General features: G+C 42.2%; 1 protein-coding gene across 4 annotated transcripts; it reads left to right on the top strand.

Moving 5' to 3' along the window:
- The first annotated feature begins 666 nt into the window (after nucleotides 1–666).
- On the top strand, nucleotides 667–18,018 carry LOC111950928 (uncharacterized). 4 transcript variants are annotated; one of them, XM_023968876.2, is made up of 11 exons: nucleotides 667–967; nucleotides 7,248–7,368; nucleotides 7,964–8,074; nucleotides 8,652–8,688; nucleotides 8,962–10,769; nucleotides 10,924–10,954; nucleotides 11,075–12,879; nucleotides 13,022–13,070; nucleotides 13,333–15,143; nucleotides 15,371–15,407; nucleotides 15,550–18,018. In XM_023968876.2, exons 1-11 carry the CDS (start codon nucleotides 867–869, stop codon nucleotides 17,349–17,351), a joined length of 7,713 nt encoding a protein of 2,570 aa, XP_023824644.1. In that variant the 5' UTR covers nucleotides 667–866; the 3' UTR covers nucleotides 17,352–18,018. The 4 variants fall into 4 exon arrangements, with proteins under 4 accessions (XP_023824644.1, XP_023824643.1, XP_023824642.1 ...); XM_023968875.2 differs by having other exon boundaries at nucleotides 8,959–10,769; XM_023968874.2 differs by having other exon boundaries at nucleotides 8,652–8,700.
- Nucleotides 18,019–19,782: the final 1,764 nt, after the last annotated feature.

Here is a 19,782-nt window from a genome sequence, read left to right as displayed (position 1 = left end):
TTAGTGATGAGCTTTGTGGGCACTATGGTGTTGAACGCTGAGCTGTAGTCAATGAACAGCATTCTCACATAGGTGTTCGTTTTGTCCAGGTGGGAAAGGGCAGTGTGGAGTGCGATTGATATTGTGTCATCTGTGGATCTGTTTGGGCGGTATGCGAATTGGAGTGGGTCTAGGGTTTCTGGGATGATGGTGTGTTGTAAGCCATGACCAGCCTTTCAAAGCACTTCATGGCTACTGACGAGAGTGCTACGGGGCAGTAGTCATTTAGGCAGGTTACCTTCGTATTCTTGGGCACTGTGTGGTACATATCCAGCAACACTCCATATTATTCAGATCCCCATATATAGATTTTACAGTCCCCACTGAGTATTCCCCAACCCACTTTTACATAGGCACAAATATATTTTTTCTTCTCTAATAGCCAATATGTAATGTATGCACAATTTGCTTTGGGGGCTATATTTGACCTTGGAACATGTTTTAAAACACACATTTAATGCAAATGTCACTTAAATATGAACAAATAAGAATCATTAATGTTAAGKTTATTATTTTTCATTCGACTTAATAAATACATTTTAAAGAAAATGTTCTGCTACTACGTAGGGAATTTGGAACGTTTTCGAAATTCTGTGACCCGGAAGTACTTTTCTAGTGTGGCTGACAAGACTGATGTTCTTCCTGATTTATGAACACACAGGCAACTTACTACACCACGCAACTAATCAACTTTTCCCGGAATTAAATAATGAACTTAGCTACAAAGTTAATTTCAAGACTTTGTGCTAATATTGAGCTAAAGATTCAAAACGGGTGGATTTCTTATTAATTTTACGATGCACGACTTCTGAACGACCAGTGAGTGCATGGATCCCAAAATGCCCAAGCGCTGTGCCGCACCAAATTGTAATATCTACACAGATAAATCAGATGTCGCCTTTTTCAGATTCCCTTTGGACCCGGAGGGGTAAGTTATGTTAAATAGATTTCAATCCCTTATTAACTCTAGCTACTTTTAAAGTTATCTTTGTATTCCTCATTAGCATTGAAACAGTACGGAGTCAGCTAGCTAGCTAACCTAGCTTGTGCTAGCGTTGATGGTAATAGTTAATGTCAAAGATGGTACTAGCCAATTAGCTTGCTAAAAGGCTACATTCTGGTTGAGGAATCGGATGCAGTATTATTTATCTAAGGATCCATGAAAAATCTGTTTTAGTGAGAGGGTAGTCTCTGAGCCCACAAAGTTATGAAAACTATCTTTAATCTGACAACTTCCTCTTGCAGTTGTGTAAATAACACAATTGGCTAGCAGACTATCTGGCTTTGATGTAGCTAGCAGGTAATAACAACCTCRCCATGTTGATTATGGTCCAAATATGCTGATGTTGAGACAATGCATTTGAAGTCCATGAGTGTGAGGTTCATGAATATAAGTCCCCCGAAAATAGTGATTAGAAATMGAATATTACAGAAGTTCGTGGGGCCAATGTTGTCATTTTTTTTCTATTCGTTTTTCAACAATTCAGTCGGTCTCAACTTAGAATAGTAGGAAGTTAGAATATTAGTATACACAAGGTGCAATTTTGAAATTTGGTTGTACGTCATCTGTTTTATTCTTGATACGTTCACTGATGGTCACTCAATTAGACCATGTCAGCTAACATTTTTGAGATTGGTAAATTAGTCTAGCAGCCAGCTACCGGGACTTTGTAATCATGGTCGAAAAATACCGGCCGGGGTGCRCCCATTTGATTTTGTTAGTCTCACTCAGATATAATATTGAAAACTGCAAACGTTTCTCTCCACCCTATGGCAAAATGTGTAGGATTGCAGGAAATTATCTGTAAAACCTTTTTTTTTTTGTCCCTCCGTGCACCCTCTATGACTTCTATGACGATTTTAACCCACTTAACCCCAGCATTTATCCATCATTGTAAAGCCGTAGTTATTTTGTTGATTTGACAGTCATTTCTCAAGATTTTTATTTATCTATTGTGATTAGTGATGCATTTACGTCTGTCCCTCAATTTAAGGTCAACCCTGTTATGTGAATGGAACTCTCGTTTTAATATGTTGAAACTATTCCTTTTAAAATATATTTTTCAAAAGAAACATTGAACATCTAATTGTCAAATCATAGCATAAAAGTAGGTGAGTTCTACTCTTTTTTGGCAATTTGAGGTTTTGTGGTGGATAACTAACCCTGTTAGTTTTACCCATAGATAGTCAGACTAGAAATGTAAAAAAATAAAAATAATTGTGAAGCATGCTTTCAATTGCAACTCACTGTTGCACACAAAACGCTTCCATTCCCCATCTCAAAAGGGATTTATGGGTGATTTTAAGATGAAACCTGTTACTTAATAGGTGCTTACTATAGTATTTTTTTTTTTTAGGAGTTGGGGAAAACAAGTTTTTTATAATGTTGAACATGTTAAGGCATTAAACRGCTAAAGCCTCCATTATACCAAAATTACAGAGCCTTCAGAAAGTATTCATACCCCTTGACTTATTCCACATTTTGTTACAGCCAGAATTCAAAATTGATTTAAATAGATTTTTTTCTCTCACCCATCTACCCACAATACCCCATAATGACAAAGTGGAAACATGTTTTTATAAACTTATGCAAATGTATTGAAAATGAAATAGACATGTATTCACAGCCCTGAGTCAATACATGTTACAATCACCTTTGGCAGCGATTACAGTTGAGTCTTTCTGGGTAAGTCTCTAAGAGCTTTGCACACCTGGATTGTACAGTATTTGCACATTATTKTTTTCAAAATTCTGCAAGATCATTGCTAGACAACAATTTTCTGTTCTTGACATATATTTTCAAGCCGATTTAAGTCAGAACTGTAACTCGGCCACTCATGAACATTCATTGTATTCTTGGTAAGCAACTTGTGTAGATTTGACCTTGTGTTTTAGGTTATTGTCCTGCTGAAAAGTGAATTAATCTCCCCAGTGCCTGTTGGAAAGCACACTGAACCAGGTTTTCCTCTAGGATTTTGCCTGTGTTTAGCATAATTCGGTTTCGTTTTTATTCTGAAATACTCCCCAATCCTTAGCGATTACAAGTATACGCATAACATGATGCAGCCACCACTATGCTTAAAAATATGGAGAGTGGTACTCAGTAATGTGTTTAATTGGATTTACCCCAACTATAACACTTTTAATTCAGGACAGTTAATTTCTTTGTTTTTCATTTCATTTGTCACATTTTTCATTACAAGTGCCTTGTTGCAAACAGGATGCATGTTTTTGGAATATTTGTATTCTGTTCAGGCATTCTTCTTTTCACTTTGTCAATTGGGTTAGTATTGTGGGGTAACTACAATGTTGTTGATCCATCCTCCGTTTTCTATCACAGACGAACCCTGTAACTGCATTAAAGTCACCATTGGCTTCATAGTGAAATCCCTGAGCGGTTTCCRTCCTCCCCGGYAACGGATTTAGGAAGGACACCTTTATCTTTGTAGTGACTGGGTATATTGATACACCATCCAAAGTGTAATTAATAACTTCACKATGCTCAAAGGRATATTCAATGTCTTTTTCATTTTTGTTTTACCCATCAACCAATGGGGGCATTGGAAAACCTCCCTGGTCTTTGTGGTTGAACCTGGTAGTCGTTCAGAAATCATGTTAACCACAATTATTGAACACTGGATGAGGCCATGCATCGTATTATGTGACTTAAGTAAATGTTTACTTCTGAACTTACTTAGGCTTGCCATAACAAAGGGGTTGAATACTTAGTGACCCAAGACATTTCAGCTTTTCATTTTTTAATAGTAAAAAAGAAAAATCTATATAATGCATTTTTAAAATCCATGTTTGACATTATGGGCTATTGTGTAGGCCAGTGACAATCTACTTTTTAATACATTTTAAATTCTGTCTTACACAATACAAATTAACAGTAAAGGGGTGTTAATACTTTATGAAGGCACTGTATATCTAAATCCAAACTGGTTTTCCAGCAGGCTACTAAGAGAGGCACATCCAATGTTCAAAATGTATCCATTTTCTGTTATACAGATTAAAGCCAACAATTTCTGATGGATTTATAATGGATCCCTGTTTTAATTGAAGCCATACAGAGTTGGTTACAATTACAATTTCATCCTCCAGACAGAACAAATATTACATAAAATAATATTGCTGAACTCCAATGTACTGATAGAGGGGGAAAACTATAAGGAAGGTATCATGTTTATGAATGGCATTGTAAATAAGGATGGTAAAATTGTCACACAAGCAAGGTGTAAGGAGGTGTGTTGCRAATACAAAAGTATAACCAACTCACTGCAGCTCTGCCACAAAAATGGACAAGACAATTGCTCAAGAGAAAGGAATTCATTGTTTTGTCAAGCTCCAATGAAAATCTTGCATGGCCTTAAATGACTTAAATGTATCAGTTTCACTTAAAGTTGAGATGTTTGACAAGTATGCAGCATACAATTCCAGATTGTTGGGAACAGATTTTTTTTAACGTCCCAATTCCATGCAAATAGTCTGGGTAGCCATTTGATTAGCTGTTCAGGAGACTTATGGCTTGGGGTTGGAAGCTGTTAAGAAGCCTTTTGGACCTTGTGAGCGCTCCGTAACCATTTGCTGTGCGATAGCAGAGAGAACAGTCTGTGGCTGGGGTCTTTAACCATTTTTAGGGCCTTCCTCTGACACCGCCTGGTATCGAGGTCCTGGATGGCAGGAACCTTGGCCCCAGTGATGTCTGGGCCGTACGCACTACCCTCTGTAGTGCCTTGCGGTCGGAGGCCGAGCAGTTGACATACAAGGCAGTGATGAAACCAGTCAGGATGCTCTCAATGGTTGAGCTTTTTGAGGATCTGAGGACCCATGCCAAATCTTTTCAGTCTCCTGAGGGGGAATAGACTTTGTCGTACCCTCTGTACGACTGTCTTGGTGTGTTTGGACCATGATAGGTTGTTGGTGATGTGGACAACAAGGAACTTGAAGCTCTCAACCTGCTCCACTGCAGCCCGTCGCTGAGAATGGGGGTMTGCTCAGTCCTCCTTTTCCTGTAGTCCACAATTATCTCCCTTTGTCTTGATCACGTTGAGGGAGTTGTTGTTATCCTGGCACCACACTACCAGTTCTCTGACCTCCAAATAGGCTGTCTCAGGCCTACCACAGTTGTGTCATTGCCAAACTTAATGATGGTGTTGGAGTCATGCCTGGCCATGCAGTCATGGGTGAAGATGGAGTACAGGAGGGGACTAGGCACGCACCACTGAGGGGCCCTGTGTTGATCAGCATGGCAGATGTGGCACAAGTCCAGGATCCAGTTGCAGAGGGAGGTATTTAGTCCCAGGGTCCTTAGCTTAGTGATGAGCTTTGAGGACACTATGCTATTGAACGCTGAGCTGTAGTTAATGAATAGCATTCTCACGTAGGTGTTCCTTTTGTCCAGGTGGGAAAGGGCAGTGTGGCGTGCAATAGAGATTGCATCATCTGTGGATCTGTTTGGGCGGTATGCAAATTGGAGTGGGTCTAGGGTTTCTGGGGTAGTAGTGTTGTTGTGAGCCACGACCAGCCTTTCAAAGCACTTCATGGCTACAGACGTGAGTGCTACGGGTCGGTATTCATTTAGGCAGGTTACCTTAGTCCCTGTGCCCAAGAACACCATGGTGGTCTGCCTGAAACATGTTGGTATTACAGACTCAGCCAGGAACATGTTGAAAAATGTCAGTGAGGACACTTGCCAGTTGGTTAGTGCATTCTCAGAGTACAAGTTCTGGTAATCCGTCTGGCCCTGCGGCCTTGTGAATGTTGACCTATTTTAAAGGTCTTAATCACATCAGCTACGGAGAGCATGATCACAGTCATCCGGAACAGCTGATGCTCTTATGCATGCTTCAGTGTTGCTTGCCTCGAAGGGAGTATAGAAGTAATTTAGCCTCCCTTTGTAGTCTGTAATAGTTTGCAAGCCCTGCCACATCCGACAAGCGTCGGAGCCAGTGTAGTAGGATTCAATCTTAGTCCTCTATTGACGCTTTGCCTGTTTGATTGTTCGTCGGAGGTCATAGCGGCATCTCTTATAAGTGTCTGGGTTAGAGTCCCGCTCCTTGAAAGCGGCAGCTCTACCCTTTAGCTTAGTGTGGATGTTGCCTGTAATCCATGGCTTTTGGTTGGGGTATGTACGTACGGTCACTGGGGACGAAGTCATCGATGCACTTATTGATGAAGCCAGTAACTGTGGTTTACTCCTCAATGCTATCCGAAGAATCCCGGAACATATTCCAGCTTGTGCTAGCAAAACAGTCCCTTAGCTTAGCATCTGTGTCATCTGACCACTTTATTAACCGAGTCACTGGTGCTTCCTACTTTAGTTTTTGCTTGTGAGCGCGAATCAGGAGGATAGAGTTATGGTCAGATTTTCCAAATAGATATATAGATAAACTCTCTTGGTAAATAGTGTGGTCTACAGCTTATCATGAGATACTCTACCTCAGGCGAGCAAAACCTCGAGACTTGCTTAATATTAGATTTCGTGAACCAGCTGTTGTTTACAAATATACACAAGCAGCTGCGCAGGTTCTAATCCAGGCATTTGTCATATCCCGTTTGGACTACAGCAATTCTGTTGGCTGGGCTCCCCGCTTGTGCCATCAAACCTCTGCAATTTATCCAGAACGCAATGCAAATAGATTTCTGATTAGAATAACATTACTACACATATCAAGCTAGCAAACAGTACGCTTTAACTTGCAATGAGAACATCTTCTGGATAAGAGCGTCTGCTAAATTACTAAAATGTAAATCTGAAATGTCAGACTACATTGCAAGAACAAATCCGTCTGGTGTCAGATGTTAACAGAATGTGTAATTTAGCTCGTTGAACACAAAAACTGTTTCTAGAGAGAATTAGGCAGGTCTGATGCTGATTAAATAAAGGAAAAGTAGTGTGTTTCCAGTAGTTGGCTCCACCGTTACATGGCAACAAAAAAAATATTAACTAGAATTTTTGGTTTGGGGAGGGGTGGTAGCATCTAACAATTGGATTGAATTCTTTCTTGGGCACTGCTCGGTGATGCCTTTTTTTAATCACAATATTCTACTGATTACGGATATACCTTCCATTTTCGCTAAACAGGTACATGGTTTGCTAGTGATATGCAGATAGACCTCCTTCATCAAGGTGTATAACATGGGCTAGGGGCAGGCCTATCCATATTGCAGTTCTGAAATTTTATCCTGTTAATTCTTCCTTTCAGATGTAAACAATGGTTGAATAATTGTCATCGAACTGACTTGGAGCCAAAAACCCCTGAGGAGTTGCACAATTCCTTCAAAATATGTGCAAATCATTTTGAGCCTTCCTTGATCTGTTGTGATGTAAGTATCTACTGAAGAAACCATTTATTTCCAAAAAGGATTTATTTTATACTTTCATTCAGTTGTTATATTGTTCAGTAATAGAGGGGACTTGAGTTAGACTATCTATTCAGGAGTTGACTCATCTATGCATTAGCCAATAGACCCAATGAGCGGGTTTGGGATGTAGGCTTAAATAGTGTGCAATCCCTTTTTAACTGTACTTTTAAAGTTATGTTATTGCTCATTAGCAAGCTAGCTAAGTTGTTCCATTGAAACACCTCCCGAGCTTGCTAGCTAACCTAGCTTGTGCAATATACAAAAACTCTTGCACACCCCAAATAACGTCTTCTCACGTGCTTAGGATAATAAAAACTGTAGAAGAATATGTCTCCCACGTACTGTGTGATGTGAGGTTTAAGTCATGTATACCTTTGTTGGGACTAGCTTAATCATAATGCACTCGGTTTTTCTGAAGGCCACTGGTAGGTCGTCATTGAAAATAAGGTTTTATCAGTATTAAAAGGTCATGCTTCTCCCTGGAGGTTATTACTGTCAGGCATGCAACAGTGGCAATAAAGTAGCCATAATAAGGATTTGCTTGTTTCTTTTTCAGAGCACTTTAAGAACATCCTTGAAAGAGGGTGCTATGCCAACCATATTTGATTTTACAAGCCATTTGAACAATCCATCAGGCCGCAACGGGAATAAGAGAATAAGAGAACCTGTAAGTATTCTGTCATGTTTAAACCACACAATGTTGTACCCCATATAGTCATCCTAACCTGATCTCAGTAAGGTGTAGAAGTCGATCCTAACCTTGATCTCAGTAAGTGTATATAGTCATCCTAACCTGAGATCTCAGTAAGTGTGTATATAGTCATTCCTAACCTGATCTCAGTAAGTGTGTATATAGTCATCCTAACCTGATCTCATAAGTGTGTGTATATAGTCATCCTAACCTGATCTCAGTAAGTGTGTGTGTTGTGTGTGTATATAGTCATCCTAACCTGATCTCAGTAGAGTGTTGTGTGTGTGTGTTATATATCATCCTAACCTGATCTCAGTAAGTGTGTGTGTATATAGTCATCCTAACCTGATCTCCGTAAAGTGTGTGTGTGTGTATATAGTCATCCTAACCTGATCTCATATGTGTGTGTATATAGTCATCCTGATCTCAGTAAGTGTGTGTGTATATAGTCATCCTGATCTCAGTTAGTGTGTGTATATAGTCATCCTGATCTCAGTAAGTGTGTGTGTATATAGTCATCCTAACCTGATCAGTGTATATTTTATTCCTTTAGAGTGAGGCGGAGTTTGCAACCTTGAAGAAAGCTAAAGGTGATTGGTTTGGTAAATCAATTTCTTTTTCTCGTTTGTTTTCCCATAACAATTTAAGATTCCCATATTTAGCAATCTATTTTCCAACCAAAAATGACATTTAAGTAATTGGTTCACAACTTCATGGCAGTGCATAGTCATGTGGTCTGTATTAGGATAGCCCTCTAAGAAAAGTACACCCTTTTAATAGGATATTTGTAGAAATGGCTCAACATATTTATTCTATAAATTTGTTTCAATCGCATGTCCATGTTTTCTCCTTTACTTCAGAAGATGCTCCAACTGAGGTGAAAGATAAGCCAGGAGAGAATAGTGCAACATATGATCTACAGCAAGAGGACCAAAGGAGAGAGGATGTCTCCAACTCCAAAGCAAAGGAAATCCTTAAAGTCTACTTCAAGGAAACTCTTGCCTTCACTGGATTCAGCATAGGGAACGATGTAAACCCCAACACTGATGAGCCGATGGGAGGCCACAGGGGACAACAGTCTCTCAACCCCATCTGTGTTGAAAGAATTGACCAGAAAGAAGTCCTCCAGTTCAGTGAGAACCTCATGCGGGAGGAGATCCGGAACAGTTTAAGGTTGGCACGCTTTTTCTCCATTCTGCTGCAAGATGTCACAAACATAGAGGGAAAAGATCAGATCCCAGTTTTCATCAGGTCCGTCACTGTAGCAGGTTTCCCTCAGAAACACCTCATGGGGTTCCTGCCTTGTGATGCAGATGCTGAGGGTCTGTTTTACATGCTGCTCTCAAAAATACGGAATAAGTGGGGGCTGCGGATGGAGCATTGTCGAGGACTCACCTACCTGACCACAGGCATTCTATGTCAGAAAATGAAAGATCTCACCAGCAGGATTCTGCTGGAGTTTCCTCAGGTAGTGCTAGCACCTAGTGACCCATACGCTTTTAACATGTGGCTCATCCGCTCCATGCCCATGCCTTCCATCCAGAAGGTTGTGAACACCGTGGAGGAGGTCGCCACAATGCTTAGAGGGTCCCCAGATCTTTGGGAAAGACTGGAAGGGAAGATCAAGTCATCTTACGGCCACCTRAAAGGTGAAGTGGACAGGATCACAGAGGCTTCCCAGAACACCTGGGAGTATGGTGTTGATGCCTTCCACACCATGTTGGACATTCTTGAGCCATTCCTCGCCTGCATCAATGAGGTGTGCTCGGCTGCGAACGCAGACACTGCTACTTGTGAGCAGATGGCCAAGCTCAAGCCGATCCTAAAGAACTTCAATTTCCTCATCACCCTGGTTGTCCTGAAGAATACCCTCTGTTGCGTGAGTATCCTCAACCCGAGTCTCAGGGGAGCCATCAGCATCAGCAGCACCTTGCAGTACACAATCTCCAATGCCTTAAAGCTGGTCAACAAACATCTGCAGGAGATCGCAATATTCCACAGGAAGTGGTTTTCTGACGCAGTGGGCAGGGCTAAGAAGCTGGGAGTGGAGGTCGCTAGGCCGGAGGAGAGCTCACCTGATACTGGCGAGGCAGGTGCAACTGAAACTTCTCTGGAGGATTTCTACAGAGAGACTCTGAGCAGGCAGATCTTACAGTATCTTGTTGCGGAGGTAAAGAGGGTGTTTAGCACTGAGATGGTTCGGATTCTGAGATGGCTCTCGTTGGTGCCGTCTTATATGGCTGACCACAATTTCAGTATCCGCAGGGATAAAGTGGCGGATGCGAACTTGAACAACCTCGCTCGGCCCGACACGTTTTACGATGAGCTTGGTTGCTGGGAGGTGAAGTGGAGACATGCTAGCAAGCGGAGGATCCTACCCACAACAGTGTTTGCAACATTGAAAATCCCAGACATTGCATTTTACCCAAATGTGCAGAGRCTGCTGAGAGTTCTGGGCACCATCCCCTGTGTGAATGCAGAGGCAGACGTGTATGGGCAGTACAACATGGTGCTGGAGCGGTACCAGTCCTACCTGAAAGCCACACCGGAGGAACAGAGACTGTGRAACATGGCATTTGTCTATGTCAATCAAGATGTGCACTTCAATGTTGAAGACATGGTGGAGTCCTATGTGGAGAAGCATCCTGACATATTGCAGTTGTTGCATATGGTAAGTTTATTTTAATATAAAAGTTATTCATGTGTATTTAATTTAAGTATTTGCCTAGCAATCACACAAACTGAAGATTTCAAATAATTAGAAAAACATAATGAAGTTACCCTAAGTGGATGTTGAATATTTCTTAACTTTTGTGTTGTTATAGGATGATGTGATGGAGATGCACTCTGCAGCTGGTAAGGAAATAATATTATTAATATATATTATGTAGTACTTATTGCACCATGGTGTATATAAAAATATTTGCCTTAATKCCCATGTTTATTCATTCATCATTCTTGACTGCTTTATTTCAGAAACAGTCTCTGAGAATGATGGAAAACACACTCTAAAGGAGAATGTTGATGAAACACAAAAAGAACCACAGGAAATGGCCTTGGAGATGGAGAGAGTGGAGCAACCGAAATGCGTAGCCTCAGAGACTAATAAGGAGGCGCTCAAATCTGCTCTGCAGGCTGCTGTGACAGCTGCATATAACAGCCAGAGCAGACAGCCTGGTGAGGCCTCTGCTGAACAGGACGGTGAGGTTGAAGACACATTAAAATATGTATCGAAGTCTGAGATGAAAGAAGTTCTCAGAGTATGCGAGGATGCAGTCAGGGAGGGAATACTTTTGGAAGTGGGCACTTCCTTTTTCTCTCTGTTCATCGACCGCGTTGTGAAGTTAGGGGAGAAAAAATATCTTCCCCTCTTCCTCAGGTTTGTGGACAGTTTTGATGTCATGCGATTGGAGCTCATGGGTTTTCTGGATGTGGATCTTGACTGCGATGCCATGTCAGAGCGCATATTGGAAATTGTCACCAAAGAGTGGTGTCTCGATTTGTGTTACTGCAGAGGTCAAGCCTACCTAGGATCCGGTGATGTCTCCTACAAGCTGAAAGCCTTTGCCTGCAAAATCCAAGAAAAGTACCCCCTTGCAATATGCACACACAGCTCTTGTTACTCATTTAACACATGGTGGTCAAAATCCACCCCTGTGCCGTCAGTCAAACGGGCCCTGGATGTGTTTGAAGAGGTGTTGATGTTTTTTGGGAGCATGCCTATGCTTGAGAAACAGCTGGATCATGTCATTGCATTTGGACTTAGGGAAAGCTATGAAAAGGTTCAAGAATTGCAGGGTAAGTTCTGTACCGTCTGGCAGGAGAAGCACGATTCCTATGAAGTCTTTGTGCAGATGCTGGAGCCCCTTGTTGAATGTTTGGAGAAAATCAAGAGCAACCCACAGAGATGGAAATCCTCACTCTCTCTAAAAGCTGGAGCACTGCTACGTTTGATAAGGGACTTTGATTTCATTGTTCCCATGGTAGCCCTGAAGAATGCCTCATCCTTTACCAGGGAGCTGAGTGCAGGACTCCAGAAGGATCATTTTAGCGCAGCATCACAGCTCTGCCAGATCAGTGGTATAGTGGCTACTCTCAACAGGGTCAAAACAAACATCAAGGTCTTTCACCAGAATTGGTTCGACGAAGCCTGTGCCCTTGCCCAGAGTCTGGTTGTGCAGATAAAAGTGCCTGATAATTCATCTGCGGCCAGGGATAGCATGATCAAGCCAGCTCTGTATTACAAAGATTCACTGAGTGTGCCCCTAGTGGACAACCTCACCAATGCTGTGAAGGATCATTTCTCTGAGGACCACAAAGAGGCCCTAAACTTCTTATCCCTGGTTCCCTGCTCTGTGACTGTGAGTTACATGTTTGAGATCCTGAGGTCAAAGCCTCCTCTCTACGCCAGTGATCTGCCTGACTCTGACAACTTCTTCACAGAGTTGTGCTGCTGGAGGGTGAAGTGGAAGACCAAAGTTGCGTCAGTGACCATCCCAGACACCATCTTTCAGACTCTCCGTCTGCCACTCATGCAATACTTTGGGAACATCAATACACTGCTGAGGATCATGTCTGTGTTACCCAGCACGGTACTGGAGAACTGTGGGGAAGCGATGCGCCACAAGATGTTCCAGGAATACCTGAGGAACACCAGCTCCAAGGACAGGTCCCCATGTCTGGCCATGCTGCAGGTGGGAACCAACTTCAGCAGAGATTTGGACCGGATGGTGACTAAGTGCTTGAAGGTCACTCCCCAGGCTTTAGAGGGTATCTGCTTGGTAAGTTTTCAAAATACATTTCCATGAATATTGTTTTTTAATTTTTAATTTAATGCAGTCTTTCAGAGCATCCTATACAGATATGTCCTTTTTAAATAAATTATTTCCTTTTAATAATATCTATTGAAAAACAAATTCACAGGATAAAGAATCCAAAAGTCTGATGAAGAACTCTGAAGCTAACATGGAAGGTATGTGATGGCAAAGCTTTGTTTCAGTTAATCCCCATTTGATCATTAAGTATTTATTAGCTAATAACTATGTAATAACACTGTTACCATTTAGTATATGTTGGTAATAGGGATGGGCCCAGGTTTTGTCAAGTGAAACACTTGTTCTCATTCACCTTACGATCACCTTAATTTTATTCTCAATTATTTTTCCACTAATGACATGAACTCTATTGTAGAAGAGTCAATTGAATTGACTAATTCACCTTTTTCATATTTTCAGTGGATCATGACAAAGATGGAACAGAGGAGCTTGAGAATCAACAGTCTTCTGACAAGAAAAAAGACCAGGAAATGAAAGCAGTGGATGAGAATGGGCACACTGGAGATAATCGACAGAGTTTAGAAGCAGTGTTCAGACAGGCTGCACGTTTGGGGAAAAATAAGTGCCAGCTTTCCGAACTCTCCAAAGAAGATCAAGACCTTCTCATCCAGGATCTCGGCATGTGCCACTGGTTTGGAAGAGATGGAAAGTTCACGTGTAACGTAGGAGAGGAGGAAATGGTACAGCTTCTTACAAAATCCATCAGGGAAGTCATACTATCAGAAATACAGGAGTCCCCCTTCTTTTCTCTTATCACAGATAAACCCGTTGTAATTGCTAATAAGAGCTATCTACCTGTCTTTGTCAGATATGTTGGGCAATGTGCCCCCAAGGTAGAGCTCATTGGTTTTTTGCGATTTTTTGAATCCTGTGATGTTGATGTTCAAGCCAAGAATCTCTCTACGACTCTAACTGAAGACTGGGGATTGCCGATGAGTCAGTGTCGTGGACAAGCAATCATGCGCATGGGCTCAGGTTGTCACAGCCTGAAGAAGATGTCTTTGGAGTTCCTCGAGAGCTATCCTCTGTCTGTCATCACACCCAGTGAGTCTTGTGGTCTTGCCTGTTGGCTAGCAGGAAGTGTACACTGCCAACCTGTCACAAAGATGCTGCGAATTGTGGAAGACCTCCTAATGTTTTTTGACCAGTCACCTGGGCTAGAGGCAGAGCTAGCACAGGCCGTGGATGGGTTACTGAATACACCTCGGGAGGCCTTGGAAGAGATTCCAGAAACCTGTTGCTCCAGGTGGAAGAAGAGGGAGGACTTTTTTGATCTCCTAGTCGACACATTGGAGGGAGTCTTGAGTTGCTTGGATTCAGTTAGTGCCCATGATGCTGGAACTATYTCGCTACATGCACAGGTCCTCGCCACTGCTTTGAGAGATGCAGATTTTGTCGTCACACTTGTGATCCTGAAGAACGCCTGTTCTCCTCTTCGGAACTGCAGCACTGTCTTCCGCTGTGGTAACCCTGCTGACATCATCTGTGAAGTGGAGAAGATAGTACCAATCATAGAAACTCTGAACAAGATGCTGGATAACATAAGCACTGTACATTCACCTTGGTTTGAGGAAGCATTCCAACTAGCATCCAAGGTGGCCRCTCAGCAAGTGTGTTTCCCAGAGAAAGCTAACTCTTATGAGTCTCCAGAGATGTACTACAGGGACAACTTGAGTGTTCCTCTACTGAGCAYCCTCATTGATGAAATGAAGTACAACTTCTCCGACAGTCACTTAAAAGCCCTGAAGATCTTGTCTCTGCTCCCCACCTGCAATCCACAGCCCATTTCAGAGCCAATCCGCGCAGAGTCAACAGACAAGCTATACAGTCTCTACCTGTCTGACCTCCCTGACCCTGACACAGCAGAGCAGGATATCAGTAACTGGGCCTCTGTCTGGACAGAGAAATATCAAGACCTCTCACCACCAGCTTCTATCTCTGAGATACTGCTTCACGCTGAGTCTCAATGCCATCCCACAGTGACCAGACTGCTTAGACTGGTGGCTGTTCTACCGAGCGTCAGTATGGAGTGGGACCTGATGAAGACCACCCTGAACTCCATGAGGGCTCTGCTGAAGAACACGGTCTGCAAGGGCAGTAAAACAGACACTGTGATGCTTCTTATGCATTACCCAACTGTTCAAAGACTAGGGGAGGTCATTGAGAAGTGCATCGAAGTTGACCCAGAAAGCAGGCCATGTCTTGAGCAGGTACATTAACAGCAATACTCCTTTTATCATTCCAATGCTGATGTATTTATGACAGGTTTTATTGGTATAGGTATGCATCATTTTTTCAATATTTTATTCATACATTTTCAGTTACAAACAGACAGATAATAACAGGAAACAATACATCAACTATACCACTCAACCCTTGACAAGACATACATATTAAACATTGTTGTAAATGTACTGCTTTCTGTTTTATGATTTAGGTGAAGAAACAAATTGAAGGTCTGAAGCTGGAAAGTGGTAAGTGAAAATGTTAAATCATATGAACATTCATGACATACAATTACATGGTTCATGTAGAATAGGATATCATYAAGCAACAGTTTTTAGGGGAGTGAAAATGATGGAAAGGGGGGAGGTGGTTTAACTGTGTGCGTTTTAGATTTTAGAGCTTTGGATGTAAACCCTGATGGAAGACATGAACAGGCAGTTGAGGAACACCAAGCTGGTATGTCAGATCAACTCCCTGCAGGAAAGCTGAAGGCAGAGGAGGCAGAGTACTATGTGAAAGTGGAAGATGCTGTGATAAAGGAAGACGTTGTGATCGCTGAGGATGTTGTGATCGCTGAGGATGTTGTGATCGCTGAGGATGTTGTGATCGCTGAGGACGTTGTGGGGGCCAGCGTGGGCGGCGGGAAAGTAGAAGTCTGCGTGATAACAGAGGATGTCATGTTTGCAAAGGACGATGTAAAAGCAGTGGACATTGTGTTAGCCGAGGACGGCGTGAAGGCAGAGGACAGTATTGTGATAGTAGAGGATGGGGTCATAGGTCAGAAGCAGACCATGTCTTTCTACGACCCACCTGTGCGTGAGGAAATCCTCAAGGAACTCTGGGACTCACAGTTCTTTACAATAATAACGGAACGGGCAGTTGAGATCGAGGGACAGCTCTACGTTCCCCTGTGCATCAGGTACTTGGACAAACAGGACACTCAGTGCGAGGAGACTGTAGCGTTCATCCCGTTCAGCCAGGACACTGCTGTCTTGGCTGATGCTATTGAAACAGCCTTATCAGAGAAATTGGGGCTCAACATGGAGTACTGTAGAGGGCAGGCTTTGCTAAGTGTTGGTGAGGTAGGGTCTCAGATGAGGGCTGTTTCTGCTGTAATAMCCCAGAAATACCCCCTGGCCATGCGAACAGTCAGCTCTGCTCTGTCTCTGAATGTGTGGCTAGCCAGGTCATCTCCTGCAGTGGCAGCAGCAGACTGTGCAGCGTCTGTAGAAAACATGTTACAATGGCTTACAGGGGACACAGAACGACAGACCAAACTGGAGGACATGATCATTGCCATGTTCCAACATGATGAGGGGAAGGGTAATGAGCATAGGGACAAGCTTATTAAGAACTGGGAGAAAAGTCATGAAATGCATGAGTTGATGGTAGAGCTTCTTGAGGTAGTGATGCTGTGCTTGAATGAGCAGAAAAGTGAGGAGAGTAGCTCAGGGAGTGGCCAAGCACTGCTGTACTTCAATAAAGTCAGAAGTTTTGAGTTCATCTTCTCGGCTGTCGTGCTGAAGAATGTCCTGAGTTTGACCAAAAAGCTGAGCCAATCTCTTCAGGGCAAACCTCTAGATGTGTTGCTAGCTATGAATAGCTTGCCTGACCTCCTAACTTCCCTCAATGAATTGAAGAGCGATATCGACACACATCACAAGGCCTGGTATGAGGAGGCTGTCGCTTTAGCTTCCAAGCTGCAGATAACGCTGTTGCACTCTGGGCTACTAGAACCCCTGAGTCAGTTTTACAAAATGGCGGTGAGTCAGAAGGTGATAGAGCACTCCATTGTTGAGGTCAGTGAGCTCTTCACAGAGAAGGTCCTCAGTACCCTGAGGTGCCTGGAGATTGTGCCTTATGCCATGTCAAAGGTGGAAAACAGCAGTGTAAATGCCCACGTTTTCCACATGTTCAAAGATGACATGCCTGACATGGCCTCACTCCCCACAGAGATGAAGTCTTGGAGAGAGAAGTGGTTGGATCCCATGTCTGGGTATCTTCCAGCCACTGTGCTCGACACTCTGAAGGCATCAGACATTAGGAGCTTTAGTAACATTGAAACCCTCCTAAGGCTCCTTGTCATACTACCATTTTCCCGGAGGGAGAGTACCTTCAGGCAGGGAAAAAGAAGCCTCCAGGGGTTCATACAGCAGGAGACCAGGTCAATTTCTGAACTTCATCCTCTGTAAAAAGTTGGTGTTCCCTCAAGCTCTCATTAGCATAAAGCAGGTTTCTGAGTTGGTGTCCTATACTTCTGACCCACTGTATCTTTGAGTAAATATCCAACCTAATTTAGGTCTCAATACAGTTTAACTTACTAGAAGACATTTCCCTGCATACATGAATGATCTAAATATTTTGATCGTTTTATTTGTTTTCCTGCAAGCGTATATTTTTTTTTGTTTTAAGTTGTTTGGATAATTGTACTGCCTAATGGGACCAATGTCTTGCCAAAAATAGCAATGCTCACCTGAGGGTTACCAATGCGTGTGTGTGCCTTTATGCATAACTAACAGTCAACCCAATGAACCATAAGATTTTAGATGTCTGAAAATGACACAGTCCCATCAGGCTTTCTGAAAGAACGTTTATTTTTGTCAGCACCAAATAACATTGGACTGAATTTAAGAATCACTTGCATCAATTCACTGTCAATTAATACGTTGTATCATTCTCTTCCTTGGCACAAATCGAAATYGTTAGTTCTATCATGTAGATGTTTTATGATGATTTCCTAGGTTTCCTGTCTATTTAGGAGAGTTCATTTTCTGTAAAGAGTTCTCCAAATACTGTCTCCTTAAGAGTTAAACATTCATATATATTTGTCCAAAATAATAATAAAAAGTTATAAAAAGACCTAATGTTTTTATTGTATATGACTTGTCACATTGCAGTATTAAGCCTACCATAATGAGTAAATTGATTTTCATGAGTCACAAGAGGGCGCTATAAGCCTTCATTATTTTGAGGAAATTCTATTGGCATTTCATTTAGGCTATATTAAGAGTACCCTTGTCTTTCATATAGAAAATGTTTGATTATAAAGCATGTTTTAATGAAGTAATTGGATGGGTTTTTTTTGTCAGACTTCAGCTGAATACAGCTGTACGCTCTGTTGAGGATTGGAGAATGTAAGAATTGCCACACCTTTGATATGGGATCCAAGGCCATATAAACCATGTGTATCTTACCGGTTTACCATCTTTAATGGGAATATCACAATCTTAGTGTCATGAAGGTGTTATATAGCTACTCATTGAGTGATGGTGTCTACTGCTTAATGTATATTATTAAAGACAAATCAAACATAATGAACAGGTCTTGACAACTATAGCAAAGGGAAATTTCTCCATTCTCACAATTGCTTATTGTAATGTAGGCCTATGCACTTCCATCTTCCAACTGTTTCATCCCAGTGGTCACTTTTATTTCTTCACTTCCTACATGGCGTTATGGTTAATATCTAATGTCTTGAATATGTTGAGTGGTGCTGCCTGGCCTCGTAGCCATACGAAGCATACTATACATATTTTTATGCACCTCCAAGACAAACTCAGCAAAAAAACTTCCCTTTTTCAGGACCCTGTCTTTCAGGACCCTGTCTTTCAAAGATAATTTGTAAAAATCCAAATAACTTCACAGATCTTCATTGTAAATGGTTTAAACACTGTTTCCCATGCTTGTTCAATGAACCATAAACAATTAATGAACATGCACCTGTGGAGCGGTCGTTAAGACTAACAGTTTACAGACGGTAGGCAATTAAGGTCACAGTTATGAAAACTTAGGACACTAAAGAGGCCTTTCTACTGACTCTGGAAAAACACCAAAAGAAAGATGCCCAGCATCCCTTCTCATCTGCGTGAACTTGCCTTAGGCGTGCTGCAAGGAGGCATGAGGACTGCAGATGTGGTCAGGGCAATAAATTGCAATGTCCGTACTGTGAGACGCCTAAGACAGCGCTACACGGAGACAGGACAGCTGATTGTCCTCGCAGTGGCAGACCACGTGTAACAACACCTGCATAGGATCGGTACATCCGATCAGGTCAGGATAGCAACAACAACTGCCCGAGTTAAACCAGGAACGCACAATCCCTCCATCAGTGCTCAGACTGTCCGCAATAGGCTGAGCGAGGCTGGATTGAGGGCTTGTAGGCCTGTTGTAAGGCAGGTCCTCACCAGACATCACCGYCAACAACGTGGCCTATGGGCACAAACCCACCGTCTCTGGACCAGACAGGACTGGCAAAAAGTGCTCTTCACTGCGCTTTTGTCTCACCAGGGGTGATGGTCGGATTCGTGTTTATCGTCGAAGGAATGAGCAGCCAATGTGTGGTGTTCAATGCCTACATTCCATCAGACTTCTGAAAAAAGGGCTTTACATTAACCTGTTTATCCACTTGTCCTTCAGACAAGGTGACTGAAAATGTTGTCTGATGCAAGAAACCACTTTCCAAAATAAATGTCATTATTATTACCATACCATTATTACAGAGAATCAGACAAATTATGCTACTCTCTGCCTATTGGCTATTCAAGACAGTCTCAAAATACAACACTTCCCCTTTAAGACATAATAAAGCACTTTTCCTGACTCGCTTTTCAAATATGGCTAGAA

Source organism: Salvelinus sp. IW2-2015, linkage group LG23 (assembly GCF_002910315.2).
Source record: "Salvelinus sp. IW2-2015 linkage group LG23, ASM291031v2, whole genome shotgun sequence".
NCBI classification, from domain to species: domain Eukaryota; kingdom Metazoa; phylum Chordata; class Actinopteri; order Salmoniformes; family Salmonidae; genus Salvelinus; species Salvelinus sp. IW2-2015.
Note: the sequence above shows the minus strand (reverse complement) of the source record. Positions and strands in the feature narration are given on the sequence as shown.